This window comes from Polypterus senegalus, chromosome 1 (genome assembly GCF_016835505.1).
Source record: "Polypterus senegalus isolate Bchr_013 chromosome 1, ASM1683550v1, whole genome shotgun sequence".
In the NCBI taxonomy this organism is placed as follows: domain Eukaryota; kingdom Metazoa; phylum Chordata; class Cladistia; order Polypteriformes; family Polypteridae; genus Polypterus; species Polypterus senegalus.
In genome coordinates, this window is record NC_053154.1 from 142,362,744 (window position 1) to 142,378,306 (window position 15,563).

A 15,563-nucleotide genomic window follows, 5' to 3' on the forward strand; every position below is an offset into this window, starting at 1 on the left:
AGTTCAGTGTTCTGGGCAGCCCACTGCCCCATTTACTCCCACAGACACTGAGCTTCACTGGAAATGACGTTTGTAGTGCCATGAGAATGTATGTGTGGAAATCATGCTAGACCACCTGCAAGAAATTATTGTAGATTTCTGAACATGTTCTAACATGCTCTTTATAATAGCAATGTAAATACAACAGTAAGCATTTCACGGATTTTATATATATATATATATATATATATATATATATATATATATATATATATATATATATGAAAAAATGAACTGTGTTGAAAAGTTGAACTTATAATCATTTAATGTTGTTTGGCTGCAAAATTATAAATTATTGGTTTTACTTAACTTTTCATAGGATTCTAGTTGCCGGTCTCTTGCACTATGATTTCAGCTGGTATCATTTATACCTTACAAACATTATTAAGCCACTTTATGCCAAATATGCCTAGCAGCTAACACCTATCTCAAATTATTGATGGATATTTATAAATACATGTGAAATGAGTCACAGAGCAGATGAATTGTAACTTTGTGATCTAAAACATGCCCAAAGCCCAATTATTTGGTTTTGTTTCATGCTGGACTGCTGAAATCAAATAATGTTAATAAGTCCATTATTAATTCAAATTTTATTTTTTATACTTTTAGACTTTAACCCAAGTATTTTACTGTTAACAGTAGTGTCTACTTTATCTTATTGAAGTTTTTATTATTTTTTTTTATAACCTGATGCTTTTAAATTCTGTATACAAAATGATTCAAATTCTGTACATAAAATGAGACATTAAACAATTAATCATTTACAAAAAATAATTTGTGGATGCCCTAAATAACATTCTAACATATATTAAATGTTCTAAAGTTCTCATTACATCGTCATAATTGCTGTCCTTAATATTTTTAATCCATTAATCTATTTATATAGTTTTCTCCACTACAGACACATTATTATTAATAATAATAATCTATCCATTCATCTTCCTAACCCACTTATGTATTGCAGGATTGCACGGGCAACTGCAGCCTGCACTAGCAAACATCAGGTGCAAGGCAGGAACACCACCTGAAAAGGGCACTAAATTTATCAGATGGTAAGCACCATACAGACATTTGGGCCAGTTCCTCATAACTTCACACACAACAGCCAGAGCAAGCACATAAATGAGCAAGAAACATATCCTTATCTCAAGGAAACAGAACCAAGAACCTCTGATAAAATGTATTATTTCCAGTTGTCACAAGCATGCCTTTAAGAATGCAGTAAGCACATTTTCTTAACTTGAAACCTTTGATACTTCAATGTGGATGTATTTTGTATTTATCAATAGCACCTGACGACCCCAACACTCTTGATTCACTGACACAATGTCTCACTTGTGTTTCCAAATTGAAGAGTAGTAATTTTTTTCAAACTAAATAAAGAGAAAACAGAAATTTTAGTGATTGGCAATAATGGATATAATGATGTTATTAGAAATAAAATTGATGCATTAGGATTAAAAGTCAAGACGGAGGAAAATAATTTAGGGATAGCTATTGACTCTGACCTAAATTTTAAATAACATATTAATCAGATTACTAGAACAGCATTTTTTTCACTTAAGAAATATACCAAAAGTTAGACCTCTTATAACATTGCAAGATGCTGAAAAATTAGTTCACGCTTTTATCATCAGTCGGCTAGATTACTGTAACGTAATCCTCTCAGGACTAACCAAAAAAGACATCAATCGATGGCAACTAGTGCAGAATGCAGCTACTAGAATCTTAATCAGAAAAGAAAATCCGAGCACATCACCCCAGTTTTGATGTCACTACACTGGTTACCTGTGTCATTTAGAATTGACTTTAAACTATTGCTTATGGTTTACAAAGGCTTAAATAATCTCGCTCCATCTTATATTTCGGAATGTCTTACACCTTACACTACAAATCGTAAACTTAGATCTTCAAATGAGTGTCTACTTAGAATTCCAAGAGCTAAACTCAAAAGTGGTGAGGCGGCCTTCTGCTGTTATGCACCTAAAACCTGGCTAATACGGTGGAGTAGTGCTGGGAGGTATACCGGTTCATACCAAAAAACGTTTTTTATTTTTGTTATGATATGGATTTTTCTTATACCGGAACACCAGTTTAAATAGCCTAAACAACATTTGGAATGTGGCGCAGCGGGAAATTGTTTAAGGGGGGACCTTTTTCACTGCCGCACCACTAAACAGGCATACAACAGAGTACATGCGTTAGTGGAGGTATTGAGTAGTGAAAATGGACAGAGAACATTCCTAAATGGAAGCTGTATTAGACAATAAAGTTGAACATGATGACACAGAAGAAATTTTGAAGAAAAAAAGGTGTCGTGTCTGTTGTCTGAAGATACTTTGGTTTTAAAAATCTGGATGCGGACCATTATGTTCAAATGTGTGAATACTGTTTCTATACTACTGGATAATACTGCAAGCCAAGATGTACTTGTTTTATTTTTTTTTTTTCAATACTGTGTAATGTACCTGGTTACTGTGTAATAGTGTGACGATGCCGGTCCCCTACAGACTCCCTCTTCTCACATGGAAGTCTGTTGAACCAACACCGTTGGTAGCTATGACCAAGATGCGCTGAGAAATCTCATTGAAGTCAGGGGATGGTGGAAAGTGCTCATGTGCTTTTGTTAAAAACAGTCAAAAGTAAAACCAAAAGTGTCCATTGTGCAGAGTTCAGAAAAATAAAGTACCCAAATAAATAGAAAATCCATAAAACCAGTGAAATGTGGGGATAAAATCCATAATAAATAAATCCGTTAAAATAGAGGTTGAAATGCAGTCTCTCTCCTCACCCAATCGCAGCACATTACCTTCTGTCTCCACAGCTCACCCTTTACGGGCGTTGCTGGCGGAGCATTTGCAGCACAAACTGCTTTCTGACAACTCCTGTCTTGGCTGCAGCCACACCGCGCAGCCAGACCATCAAAGGTCAGCACACCTCCATGTCTTCCTTCGTGCTCACTCCGTCGTTCCTCAGATCTATTGGGAGCTCTTACATTTTGCTTGCCTCACTCTACACGCTTAGTCAGTGGGATGAACCAGCCCTAGATCGCCTCAGCCTGCGCTCCCTCACGGAGCCCCAGCTCATGCTGCCTTCACCTTCCTGGTGTCTGTATCGTCTCCCATGACTGCCTTTTCCCTTCTTTAACCTCCTTGTGTTCTATCTTTCTTCATTGCTTACCCCTATCCTGCTGGACCATAAATATACATCTCCGTGGGTGCAGCGCCTTATTCACATGCCACAGTAAGCTGATGAAGCAACAGAGAAGGTTTGGGTGCAACTTGCCCTAATCACCTCATCAACTCCTTTAGGTCGTGCAAATGCATTTTGATGTAATAGTAGTATTACTGGAAGTTGCACTATTATTTATTTTATTGTTATTATTTATTAGTTTAAATATTATGCAGTTTAATGATGGTAAAGTTGTTTAAAAAGTCACTTTAACATGTCAGTGGACAGAGATTGTTAACATTAAGTGTAGTTGGTTTACAAAAATATTTACTATTTATTCTTTTTCTAAGACATGTTCAAAGGATATTTTTGTAAGTCTAAATGTCTCTTTGGATGGTTGACAACATGTTGTCAAAATTTTAGTTTAAGTTGTTTGCAAAATTTGTTCAATAAAAAGGTTCTAAATTTTGACTGCAACTGTCATGCAATGTGATTCCTTCTCTTCATTAGTGCCTCATTAGTGCCCCCCTCCTTGAAAACAATCACTTTATGGGGCCATGCAAACCTGTTTTAATACTTGTGTGCACATTAAAATGTTTTTTTGTACAATGTACAATTCTCATGACAGTGGAATAGGTTATTCTTAGCCAGTCTACTGCAGTAATTGCAGTGGAAAATGTGATTAACTCATGCATGGAAAAAAAAAATACTGTTGAATACCATGAAACCGGTACAATTTTGAAAAAACTGTGATATAGAATTTTGGTCATACCACCCAGCACTACGGTGGAGCACTTGTGATGTCCGTACATTGATGGATTAAAGGCCATAAGTCCACATGACTGTCATCATCAAATTCTTCCATGAGAACCCTGAACACAATGAGGACTGATTGAGGTAATTTATGTTAGGTAGAATGTCTAGAGGAGGCTGGGAAGTCTCGTGGCCTGGAACCCCTGCAGATTTTATTTTTTTCTCCACTCGTCTGGAGTTTTTTTTTTTTCCCCTGTCCTCCCTGGCCATCGGATCTTACTTTTATTCTATGTTAATTAGTGTTCCCTAATTTTAATTCTTATTTATTTTGTCTTTTTTCTTTTTCTTCATCATTTAAAGCATTTTAAGCTAAATTGTTTATATGAAAATGTGCCATAAAAATAATTGTTGTTTTTGTTGTTGTGAGAAGCTGAATCTTGAATTTAATCTTTGATGGAACTGGTAACCAGTGAAGTTGGGAGAGAACAGGGAATATATGAGCAAAACACTTTGTGTGGGTAAGGACTCTAGCTGCGGAGTTCTGAATGTACTGTAGCTTCTGCATAGATTTTGCAGGGAGGCTGATAAAGAGGGAATTACAGTAATCAATACGAGACATTATGAAATAAAGAACCTGAGTTTAAGCATCAATAAAGGACAGAGGCGAGCAATGTTACGGAGATGATAGAATGAAATTTTGGAAAGAGACCTAATGTGTAGCTCAATGTTAAGTGATGAACCAAATAAAATACCAAGATTTCTGACAACAGGGGCAAGTTTGACAAGTGTGCCATCAATAGAAACAGAGAAGTTGGATACCTTAGAATGTAGGGGGTATGGGCCTACCAGTAACATTTTAGTTTCCATTAAGTTTGAGAAACTTATTTTCCATCCATAGCTTAAGATCAGTGAGTCTGTAGGGAAGTGTGTACCAAGATATAATTGTATATCGTCTGCATAACAGTGGAAGTTAAGGCCATGTCTGTGGACAATCTGACCCAAAGGAAGGACATGAAGTAGAAAGAGTAATGGTTCAAGTACTGAACCCTGAGGTACACAACATGAAACAGGTGAGGTGAAGGATTTATATCCCCTGAGTGTGACAAACTGTTGCCAATAAGAAAGATATGATGTGAACCACTGAAGGGCTAAGCCAGAGATCCCTACAGTGGATAGATGTGACAGGAGGATTCAGTGTCAAATGCTGCACTTAAGTCAAGAAGGAGGAGAATATTAAGTGAACCGCAATCTGCAGACAGGAGAAGATCATTAACTACATGGAGAAGTTCTGTGTATAAAAGCCAGACTGAAAAGGCTCATAGTGTGTATTGTCTAGAAGAAAAGCATGGAGTTATGTAGCAACCACACGTTGCATCACCTTAGCCAAAAAAGGGAGATTAGAGATAGGCTTGCAACTGGAGAGAGGAGGAGGATCCAGGTCAGGTTTTTTAAGGACTGGGGTAACTTCAGCAGTTTTGAAGGCGGTAGGGACAGAACCTGAAACAAGACATGCATTTATCAATGAGGCAACAGGAATACTAATTATGGATGAGCATGTCTGAAGCAGATAAGTGGGGGCAGGATCAAGCAGACAGGAGGAGGAGTTAAACTTATTATTAATAAGTTCAGAGATGGCAAGACAGTCAACAGGTGAGAAACAAGTGAGTTTTGATGATGGCAGGTCGGAATGAGTGAGTGATTGAGGAGTGGAGGGAAAACAGTGACAGATTTGATCAATTTTGGTATCAAAAAAATGTAAGAAAGCCTGAAACTGTTCAGTTGTGATGAGGCATGTTAGGAGGGTGCTGGAGGAGTTTATCAACAGACCTACAAAGAGTTCTAGGCCTAGACTTAGCACCGTTTATGAGAGAGGAATAATAGTTGGAGCGAGCAGTGTTATGGGCATCCCAATATTTAAGTACTGTATGTGCTCAGTGTAAAGCTGTAGATGAACTATGAGGCCTGTTTTCTTATAAAGCCACTCAATATGCTGGCTAGTGGCTTTCATAGCTCTAAGCACATGGGTGTACCAGGGACAGGATCGCATGGACAGAAGGGAAGCAGCAAACAAATCAGAATTAACAGAGCTAATGTTGTTGATAAGAGACAGATTTTTTCTCAACATAAGTAGAGAGTGAACCTGAGACAGAGACATTATTCAAGCCATCTGAACAAAACAAATCAAGAATACGACCATGAGTATGACTGAGGAAATCAACATGCTGTGCCAAGCGAAAACATCACAAATTTGAGATTAATCCAGCTGCGAGAGAGCAGTTGACATCAACATGAATATTAAAATTACCAAGTACAATTACAGCAGGGTGATGAGATTACAGTTAGAAGTTCATTAAATTCAGACAGAAAGTTCACCACAGATTTGGGAGGGTGATAAACTAACAACAGCAGAACAGGAGGGGAGGAAACCAGTTTCACAGTAATATATTCAAAAGATCTGATTTCAAAAAAGGAGTTCCTTCGTTGTTAAGGTACATCTATAAACCACAGCCAGGCCACCCCCTTTTTTTGTTAACCTGGGATTAGATATGTAGCTGTAGTCCGGAGGAGACAGCAATTTTAAATGTAAATAGTCACCAAGTCATTGTAAGTCATTGTAGTCACCAAGTTTCTGTAAGAAGAAATATGTCCACTTCCTTCTGGGAGATGTGGTTGTTAATCAGCGAGGTTTGTTAACAAGCATTCAGTAGGGTGAGCCTAAAGTTGGAACAGTCAGGAGAGCAGGGCACATACAGGACGAAGATGGTCCATGTTTATTCCTCGGACGGCCCTAGCATTATACCAGTGAACACAGTAAGACGCTCACATAGTTGGAATGGACATATCCAAGCCATAAATCGTCTCTTTAAGACCAGTGAATACAGCGAGGACGCCATGTAATTCCAAGCGACTGGCAAAAACTATAAGTCAGGGAGACCAATTGTGGACGACAGTTAAGATGTTTAAGTTCAGATGGAGAATATATGAGCTTCATTGCCAAAAAAGTAGAAATAATAACACATAGCCCAACTCCAAGCTAGAGACAGAAAGGGCTACAATTATCCAGACACCAGTGGACACTGCCAATATCTGGGCAATCACTAATAGCAAGTTAAATTCGAAATGAGCAGTCAAATCAGAAGATGAAGGAGAAAAAAATCTGACGAGATAAAATAAAACAAAACAAAAGCAATGACACCAGTGAAAAGCAGTGAGGAGTGACGAGAAGTGACTCAGAAGACAATTGCACTTATTTATCTATTTATTTATTTTTGACTTGTAATTTTTGTTTACATTTATTTGTTCCCTTTTATTTTGTTTTATTTATTGAAGAAAAAACATTCCATACAATCAAGTCAAACTTAACAAAATAGAATTCACCCCCAACCTGACAGATAAAGAGAAGAGCCAACAGCATGAGCAAAAATGAAAAACACAACAGGTAAGAGAGAATATCCTTTTCCCCCAATATACATGCTTATTTTATAAATTTTAAAATTTTATTAACTAGTCTTTGCCATATTTTAAAAATGTTTTGAAAAGATGCTCTTAAGAAAGAATTAGATTTTTTCCAATTTCAAAAAGTATAGAACATCATTTACTCACTGACCTACAGTTAAGCAGGATAAGTCCATGTAGTGATAGAGCTAGACTGCAATGGTCACAGGTTGGATCTTGCCCTGCTATACATTTTTAACAATTTTAAACTAAATAAATGTGATTCATTAAATATTTTAAGTTGAATAATTGAATGTTTTGTGCAAATGGAGCTAGGGTGTATTCTATGCACGGCTGTCATCCTTTCCTCTGAGATATGAAGTGAAATGTCCTTTCCCCACGGTACCCTAGGATCTTGACTAAGTCCTTTATAGCATCATTTCTGATTTGAAAGTAGCGGAAAGTAGTGGAAAAACTTAAATGCTGGGATCTTAAATCTGAGTTGTAATTGTTCATAAGATGCAAATATATTATTAATGGAGAGTTCTCCAAGTGTTTTAATCCTGGATGTTACCCAAAGATTAAAACTGTGTTATGTATCATGTAGTGGCAGAAACATTTCATTTATTATTGGTATATAATCTATTTGTTAATATGTTCATCTTTAAGTGTCATATTTAAATTTTTAATTTCATCATTATTTATTCACAGCACTTAAATTCCTTTTTGAATTTATTTATTTAACTTAATATTAATAAACAACAGTTAAATAAAATTAGTCACTTCAATTCTGTTTTTTACTATCCAGATTAGCACTATAAATAATAGTAATAATCATAAAAAATTAAGCAATTGGTCAATTATTTAAAATAGTCTATATGTAAGAATTAACCTACCAAATCTGTCATTGTGGAGACAAAAAAAATTAACAGGAATGGTCATGTGACCCAAAAAAAACCCAGACATTTTCCCAAGAGGGAATCCCTACACCCTAAAAACCAAAGGCTACAACTGATGCAAAATCTCATTTTAATGGGTAACAATGTGGCTCCCTCTATTGTAGGATATTCTCGTGGCACTAATTCAAACTAAACTAGTTTTAGAAAGGTTTATCATAGTAAATCAAATATACAATTCTCTAATACTGTAAAAATTAATACCAAAATATACTGACAGTATAATATATTTAATAAACACACCGATTATTTTTCAGGAGATGCTTATTAATTAAAGAAAAAATTGTTTTGTATTAATAGCTCTTTCATTTAATATGTAACTGGTACTTGTTGATTCTGCTGCTCTAAACACTTTGTATTTGAACATTATTAATGCCAAGCCTAGTTTACCTTCTCATGCCTAAAAGTCCACCTAAAGCAATTACAGATCAGATACAGACCTTTGAATGAAATGGTCAGTAGCAGAAAGGAGAAAGTAAATGTATTATTATATAATCTCTAGGTATTTTCTTAATATTAAAATGAGTAATTTAACTTGACAGAATAGCTACAAATAATAACAGGTTCTGTCTGAAATAAGATAATAGAGTATACTTACTTGTTTTCAAAAACAATGGTGAGGGAATCTTCATGGACATCTTTAACAAATCCCTAGGAGGAAAAGAACAGGATATATAAATTCTGTACATGCAAGAAAAAAATATATCAAAATTTGGTCATACAGAAAGATTGTACAATGTATGGTTGTATAATGACAACAACATTCAAAAATGTATTTTTTAAAGATTTACCACTTAACACTTTATAAAATAAATCTAAATCCAAAGTGGAGAAGATGATTTTTTTTTGTTTTTTAATATTACATATTCATGGAAAATGGAGATTACAAACTTCCTGATACAGTGGGCTTCAACAGGAGCCACAGCTGAAACACCGCCAATAACATCAAAATGTGTCATGGAAAAAACTCAAGTTAGTTACATGCTATTAACATCCCAAAAACACGTACAATTCCTACAAATATTACTTAATATCACAACCCCCACACATTTTGATGCTTGATTATTTTCCAATACTGTACTACAATGAATTTATTGAGGATTCTTCAATGCCGTTCATCAGAAAAGAGACTTAAACAGTGAAATGAAAACAAAGTTGATATAAATTGATGTAAGTTTATTACAATTACTACACAATATAATTAACTGGTTAAGCATTCATCCAGGTAGGCAGATCTGTCAGAAACTACAGCCTTGAGTCTTTGTGGATAGGTTACTCTGCTTTACAGATCTGCATTCTTTCTTTAATCTCCCTTGCAAAAATTTTCCAGCTCTGTCAAATTGTATGGAGTCCATGAGTAACCAGTTATTTTACAGTCCTGTCACATATTCTCTTTTGTATTGTGGCCTCAGCTCTGACATAGGCAGTCTAGAATATTAACACTGTTGTTTTAAAACATTTTTGTGTAGCTCTGGTTTTACATTTAGGGTTGTTGACTTGCTAGAAAATGAAATCCTCTCTCAAGTCACATTTCTATTGTAGAATGCAGCAGGTTTTCCTCCAGGATTTCCCTCTATTTACTCTACCTTCACAATATGCCCAGGAGCTGCTGTATAGAACACCAACAGCATAATGTTGTCACAACTATGCTCGACAGTAAGGATGGTGTGTTTTTGACGATATGTGGTGTATGGTGTAAGCAGTTTACTATGATGACTCAATTTTTGTCTTATGCATAATTTGACAGTCTACCATACACTTTCTGGTAAACTCCTGCCAATATCATGTGAGTTTTCTTCCCAACAGTAGCATTCTCCTTGGCACTCTCCCATAAAGCTGAAACTGGTACAGCACCTGGTCAAACTGTATGCAGTCTCCCCCATCTCAGCCTTGGAAGCCTGTAACTCCTTCAGATCTGTCATAGCTTTCCTGGAGGCTGCCCTGATTAATGCCTTTCTTGCACAGTCACTCAAGTTTGAAAATGGCCTGCTCTAGGCATGTTTTCATCTGTGCCATATTCTTTACATTTTTTAATAACTGACTAAATTGTACTCTGAAGGCTACTCAGTAACTTGGAAATTTTCTTTTATCCATCCCCTGACTAGTATTTGTCACAGAATAGTCTGGAGTGCTCTTTTGTTTTCATACTCATATTTTAACAAGGAAAGTGACTAACCAGATATATTTATAATAAAATTATGAACAGGTAACCTCCATTTAACTAATTATGTGACATCTAAAACCAACTGGATGCACCAGTGATGTTTTGGGTGTGCTATAGCAGAAAATTAAAACTCAAGCAATAAATTATTTTGTGTTTAATATAGTAATTATAGTGTATTTAGATCATTAGGAAGAAATTTGTTTTCACTTTGACATTTAAAACTCTTTTTCTGATTATCAGTGTCAAAAAATGCAAATTAAATCCAGTGTCATTCAATGCTGAAAACTATAAACAAAAAAAGACCCAAACTAAACAATCGGTAAATAAACCATGTTTGGAAAGAAAATCTTCTGGTAAAGAAAAGTGGTTTGCTTTGGTTTTCTTTCACTTTTAATGTAAAACTATATTCTAAGACACTGCTTTTAAATGTAGGTATCAAAAGAAGCATAATGGTAGGAAATGAATGAGCTATTATAGGGCAGGATTCTTGACCAATGAATGAGGGAGGAAGTGGGTCTGCAATTCAAAAAGTTGTTCTCTTTTGAGGGTGCTCCACTTTTGTTCACAGGAAGATTTTAAAGAAGTGGGAAACTGAACAATATTTTTACAAAAATATCTGGGATGTTGCGAACATACTAGGGATGCTGTGTTCGATTGGTCACCGATCTAAATCGGTTGATTTTCACTACAAAAGACTCAATTTGTGTTCTGTAAATTGCATGATCACAAAAAATATCTTTTGAGCCCTTGTTTTTCTAAGCTTTAAGGTAAATTAGTTACAGTCCTCCTTTGCTTAAGGTGCTATGGTAGTTGAGCCAGCAGGTGTCCTTTTATTTGCAGCAAATTTCCAGTGGTGCAAACAAACAGCAGTAAGTCAATGCATGTTTTACCAATGAGCAAGAGAAGATTGGAATATTACCCTTTATGTTAAAGAAAGTGGAGTAATAAACTGAGAAAAATGAATCTGAGAAGTCATCCCTGTGCAATTACACAAATAGAAAGAAAAGATACTTCAATAAATTCAGACCTTTTTATTTTGTCCTTTAATCAAAACCAACACTGTTTATCTGAATTTGTTAATATGTTTAGTAAACAACAGGCTTGTTAGTGAAACAGCAAAATCCATCTTTTACTTATAAACTTATTAAGCATGTTAACCTTGTGTCACAGACAGAGAGACAGATCTTTATTTGCCCCCAAAATGAAATTTGTTTTTTTACAGAAGCTGTTTAAATATATACATAAACAGATAAATATATACACATACACTACAGTCTGAGCATACACCAGGATGACTAAAAAGGAAGAAAAAATTAAAAACAAACAAAACTTCTGAATTTACAGTCACAGTGAGTTATTATAGAGGTATATTTGCTTATGTTAAGATGCAGAAAATTCCCTTTAAACCAAGAAACAAAACTCTCCATCTAACGTCTGTACTCCATACGTGCAGAATCATCTCAGAATTTCTGCAAGTGACATAGGGCTGTTCGATATAACGATATATATCGGATGACAATATGAAAACGTCTATCGCTGCACATTACGCTATCGTTTGTTTCGTGGTGTCGCAAAAATAAACTGTTTACGGCAATATTTTTTTCATTGTTTTGATGGCCACCACGTGGATGCAGACACACTAGCATGGCTGATGAAGACGAGGCAACACCAGGTAGCTCCACACAGAAGGACCTTGTTCCTAAACGAGGGGCTACCTCTGTAGTATGGAGATGGTTTGGATTTGAAGAGGAGTCTGACACGGACCAGAAAACGGTACTGTGCAAATTATGCTGCAAACCGATCACTACCACAGACTCCAACACGACAAACCTCTTCTACCACCTCCGCAAAAAGCACGTGAGCGAGCATGCAGAGAGTTTACAACTGAGAGGCAGGCCACATAGGATATTACAGTTGTAAAGGTACTATTTAAACGAGCATGTTAAAAGCTTGGAAGATTAATTGCTACCAAAACAATTTGCTTAAGGCATAATTTTCCCTGCAGCGTTTGCTGTCAGCGTTAATCTTGTTAAAATTACTGTAGCGTCTTCCAGACGTAATGACGATCCGAGATGGTCACTTGGTTAGTTCCCTCTTTATTAAACACAAACAAAAAAAAATGGTTGCTGTTGGCCACAACCACGCCGAACAGACTGCAATCCAAAAACAAACTCTCTTAGCTAGGGGCGACAAGATCGTCGTCAACTCCTCCTTTTTCACAGCGCTCACCCCCTAAGGGAACCTCCATTTACCCCGGAACCTCCTTTACCTTCCACTCTATTACAGTCCATCAGAAATAACAGGGACAACAGAATAAATAACTGAGAGGGATGTAAATCACAGAACACAAACTGCAGAACAGAACTCTACAATAAAGAACAGAACGCTACATTACGTTTACGCCACAACTGCATTAACACGGCAAATCTCCGTTAATGAGTTACAGCGGATCGCCCCTGCTTGGGGCTGGACGGCATCAACACGCTAGCACCGTCCAGTCCCACGCACGGGCGATCAGCTGTAACTCATTAACGGAGATTTGCCACACTACGATGTGCAAATTAACATTTTACTAGAATGTAGCCTAAAAAATATTATATTTAATATTATATATTTAATATATTTTTGTCGTAAGCCTTATTGCTGCTACAGTTTGAAGTACAATGTTTACATTTGGTTTTGACAGTTAATGTTAGACTTGTATTTATTTTGTTTAAAGGGTTTATTGGCCTTATATAGTTTAGTTGTTAGTGCTTTGATCCTTTCATATTTAATATATGTTGTGAGAGTTATTGCTGCTACAGTTCACATTTTGTCAGGCATTTTATATAGCAGTATTTTATATTGGGCCTTTAGTAATTTGTTTTTGAAAAGTGTTTTATATTTGATACATTAACATTTTATGTTTACATTCTAAGTCAAACATTTGCTCAAATGTTCTAAATAAAAGAACAGAAATAATTACAAGTTGAGTACTTCTCATTTTTGATTTTTTAATTTAAATGAAAAAAGGAGTGGTGATTATATAAACTATTCACTGAATACAAAGAAAATGTACTATATCGTGATATCGGGATATGAAATGAAATATCGGGATATAAGATTTTGGTCATATCGCACAGCCCTAAAGTGACATGACCTGATGTTATTTTCATAGTCGGAGGTGTACAGAATAAAGAGAAAGGGAGAGAGGCTGCTGCTTGTGGTGCTCCAGTGTTGCTCACATCGGTATTAGAAACACAATTCTTGAGTCTCACAAAGTGCAGTTTGCCAGACAGATAGTTCTTGATAAACATCTTATGAACATTTGATACATTTGTGTTTTTTAAAGAGTTATACTGTGCTTATTATTTGTTTATCTGTGTCATACAGCATAAGTTATGGTAAGAAACAAACACTGCATTATTAAAATGGTAATCCAAAATTATAAATACACCTCAAGAATTGTTGTCTAGATAGTACACTGAAGAGAAAAAAAACCCTGTATAAATATAGTAAACGTACATTTTAACAGCAAATAGCTGCAGTGCAATTAATGATTAAAAATTACTAAAACTTATAACTACATGTATACAGTAATCTCTCAATATATCGCGCTTCAACTTTCGCGGCTTCACTCTATCGTGGATTTTATATGTAAGCATAACTAAATATATAACGCGGATTTTTCGCTGCTTCGCGGGTTCTGCGAACAATGGGTCTTTTTACTTCCTGCATGCTTCCTCAGTTGGTTTGCCCAGTTGATTTCATACAAGGGACGCTATTGGCGGATGACTGAGAATCTAACCAATCAGAGCATGCAGTTAAGTTCCTGTGTGCTGAATGCGGTGTTAACCAGGTAGTCTTGTCTCGCTCATTCAGCATCAACATGCTTCGCTGTGTAAAGAAACCAGGAAGGGGGCAAATAGTTTTTCACACCACTGTGTGTGTGTATATATACCATACCATACCATATTTATTTGTTGAGCGCTTAAAAACACAGCATTACAACTGACCAAAGCGCTGTACAGTTACAACAAGCAGGACTAAAAGCAAAATATTAAAAATAAACATTAAGAGAGAATTAAAACAGAGATACTAAAAACAGGTCAAGGGACCAAATAAAATAGAGAAAATAGCAAAAGACAAGTGGAAAATGAAACAGGTTAAGAATTAAAAGCCAATGTGAAGAAGTGCGTTTTAGAGATTTGAATGTGGCGACTGAAGCGGCTTGCCTAACCACTAAGGGCAGGGAGTTCCAGAGCCTGGGTGCACAGACGGAGAAAGCCCTTTCACCACGAGCTTTAAAACGTGCCTTGGGAACGGTTAGGAGCAGCTGATCTGTGGATCTAAGAACACGAGGGGGATTGTGACAATGGAGCAAGACACTCAAATAGGCGGGGGCTAGACCGTTTAATGCCTTATAGGTTAGGAGGAGAATCTTAAAATCGATTCTGAATCTAACCGGCAGCCAGTGAAGGGTTTTCAAAATTGGTGAAATGTGTTGGATTCTGCTACTTCCAGTTAGAAGCCTTGCAGCCGCATTTTGAGCCAGTTGGAGTCTAGAAAGTGTGGCTTTACTGATACCAAAAAGGCAGGAATTAGAGTAGTCAAGCCGGGACGTAATGAATGCATGAATTACTGATTCCAGGAGGTGGTTAGAAAGAATAGGCTTGAGTTTGGCGATTCGCCTTAGATGGAAAAAGCAGGATTTTACTGTGCTGTTGACTTGAGCATCCATTTTCAGGAACGTATCCATTTTGATTCCAAGATTGGAGACAGACGAAGTTACTGGAATGGGAAGAGAAACGAGGCCAAGGGGTGGAGCCTGTTTGCAGTCGGGACTAAAACAATGACCTCGGTTTTTGAATCGTTCAGGTGAAGGAAGTTTACAGCCAGCCAGTCCTTAATGTCAGATAGGCAGTCGAGGAGAGGTTTGGTGGAGTCAGTTGGCTTGAGGGAGAAATAAATTTGGCAGTCGTCAGCATATAGGTGATATGAAATTGCATGCTTTCTAAAAATTGCACCTAAAGGCAGGATGTAGATTGAAAAAGTAGTGGCCC

General features: G+C 36.4%; 1 protein-coding gene across 3 annotated transcripts in view; it reads right to left on the reverse strand.

The window, feature by feature from the left end:
* The window catches only part of fxr1 (fragile X mental retardation, autosomal homolog 1), a 102,495-nt gene that overhangs the window by 55,046 nt on the left and 31,886 nt on the right, over positions 1–15,563 (reverse strand). For all 3 annotated transcript variants that reach the window (XM_039759461.1, XM_039759451.1, XM_039759440.1), the window contains exon 2: positions 8,956–9,008. In XM_039759461.1, the coding sequence (XP_039615395.1) occupies positions 8,956–9,008 (53 nt within the window). The remainder of the gene's footprint in view (positions 1–8,955; positions 9,009–15,563) is intronic.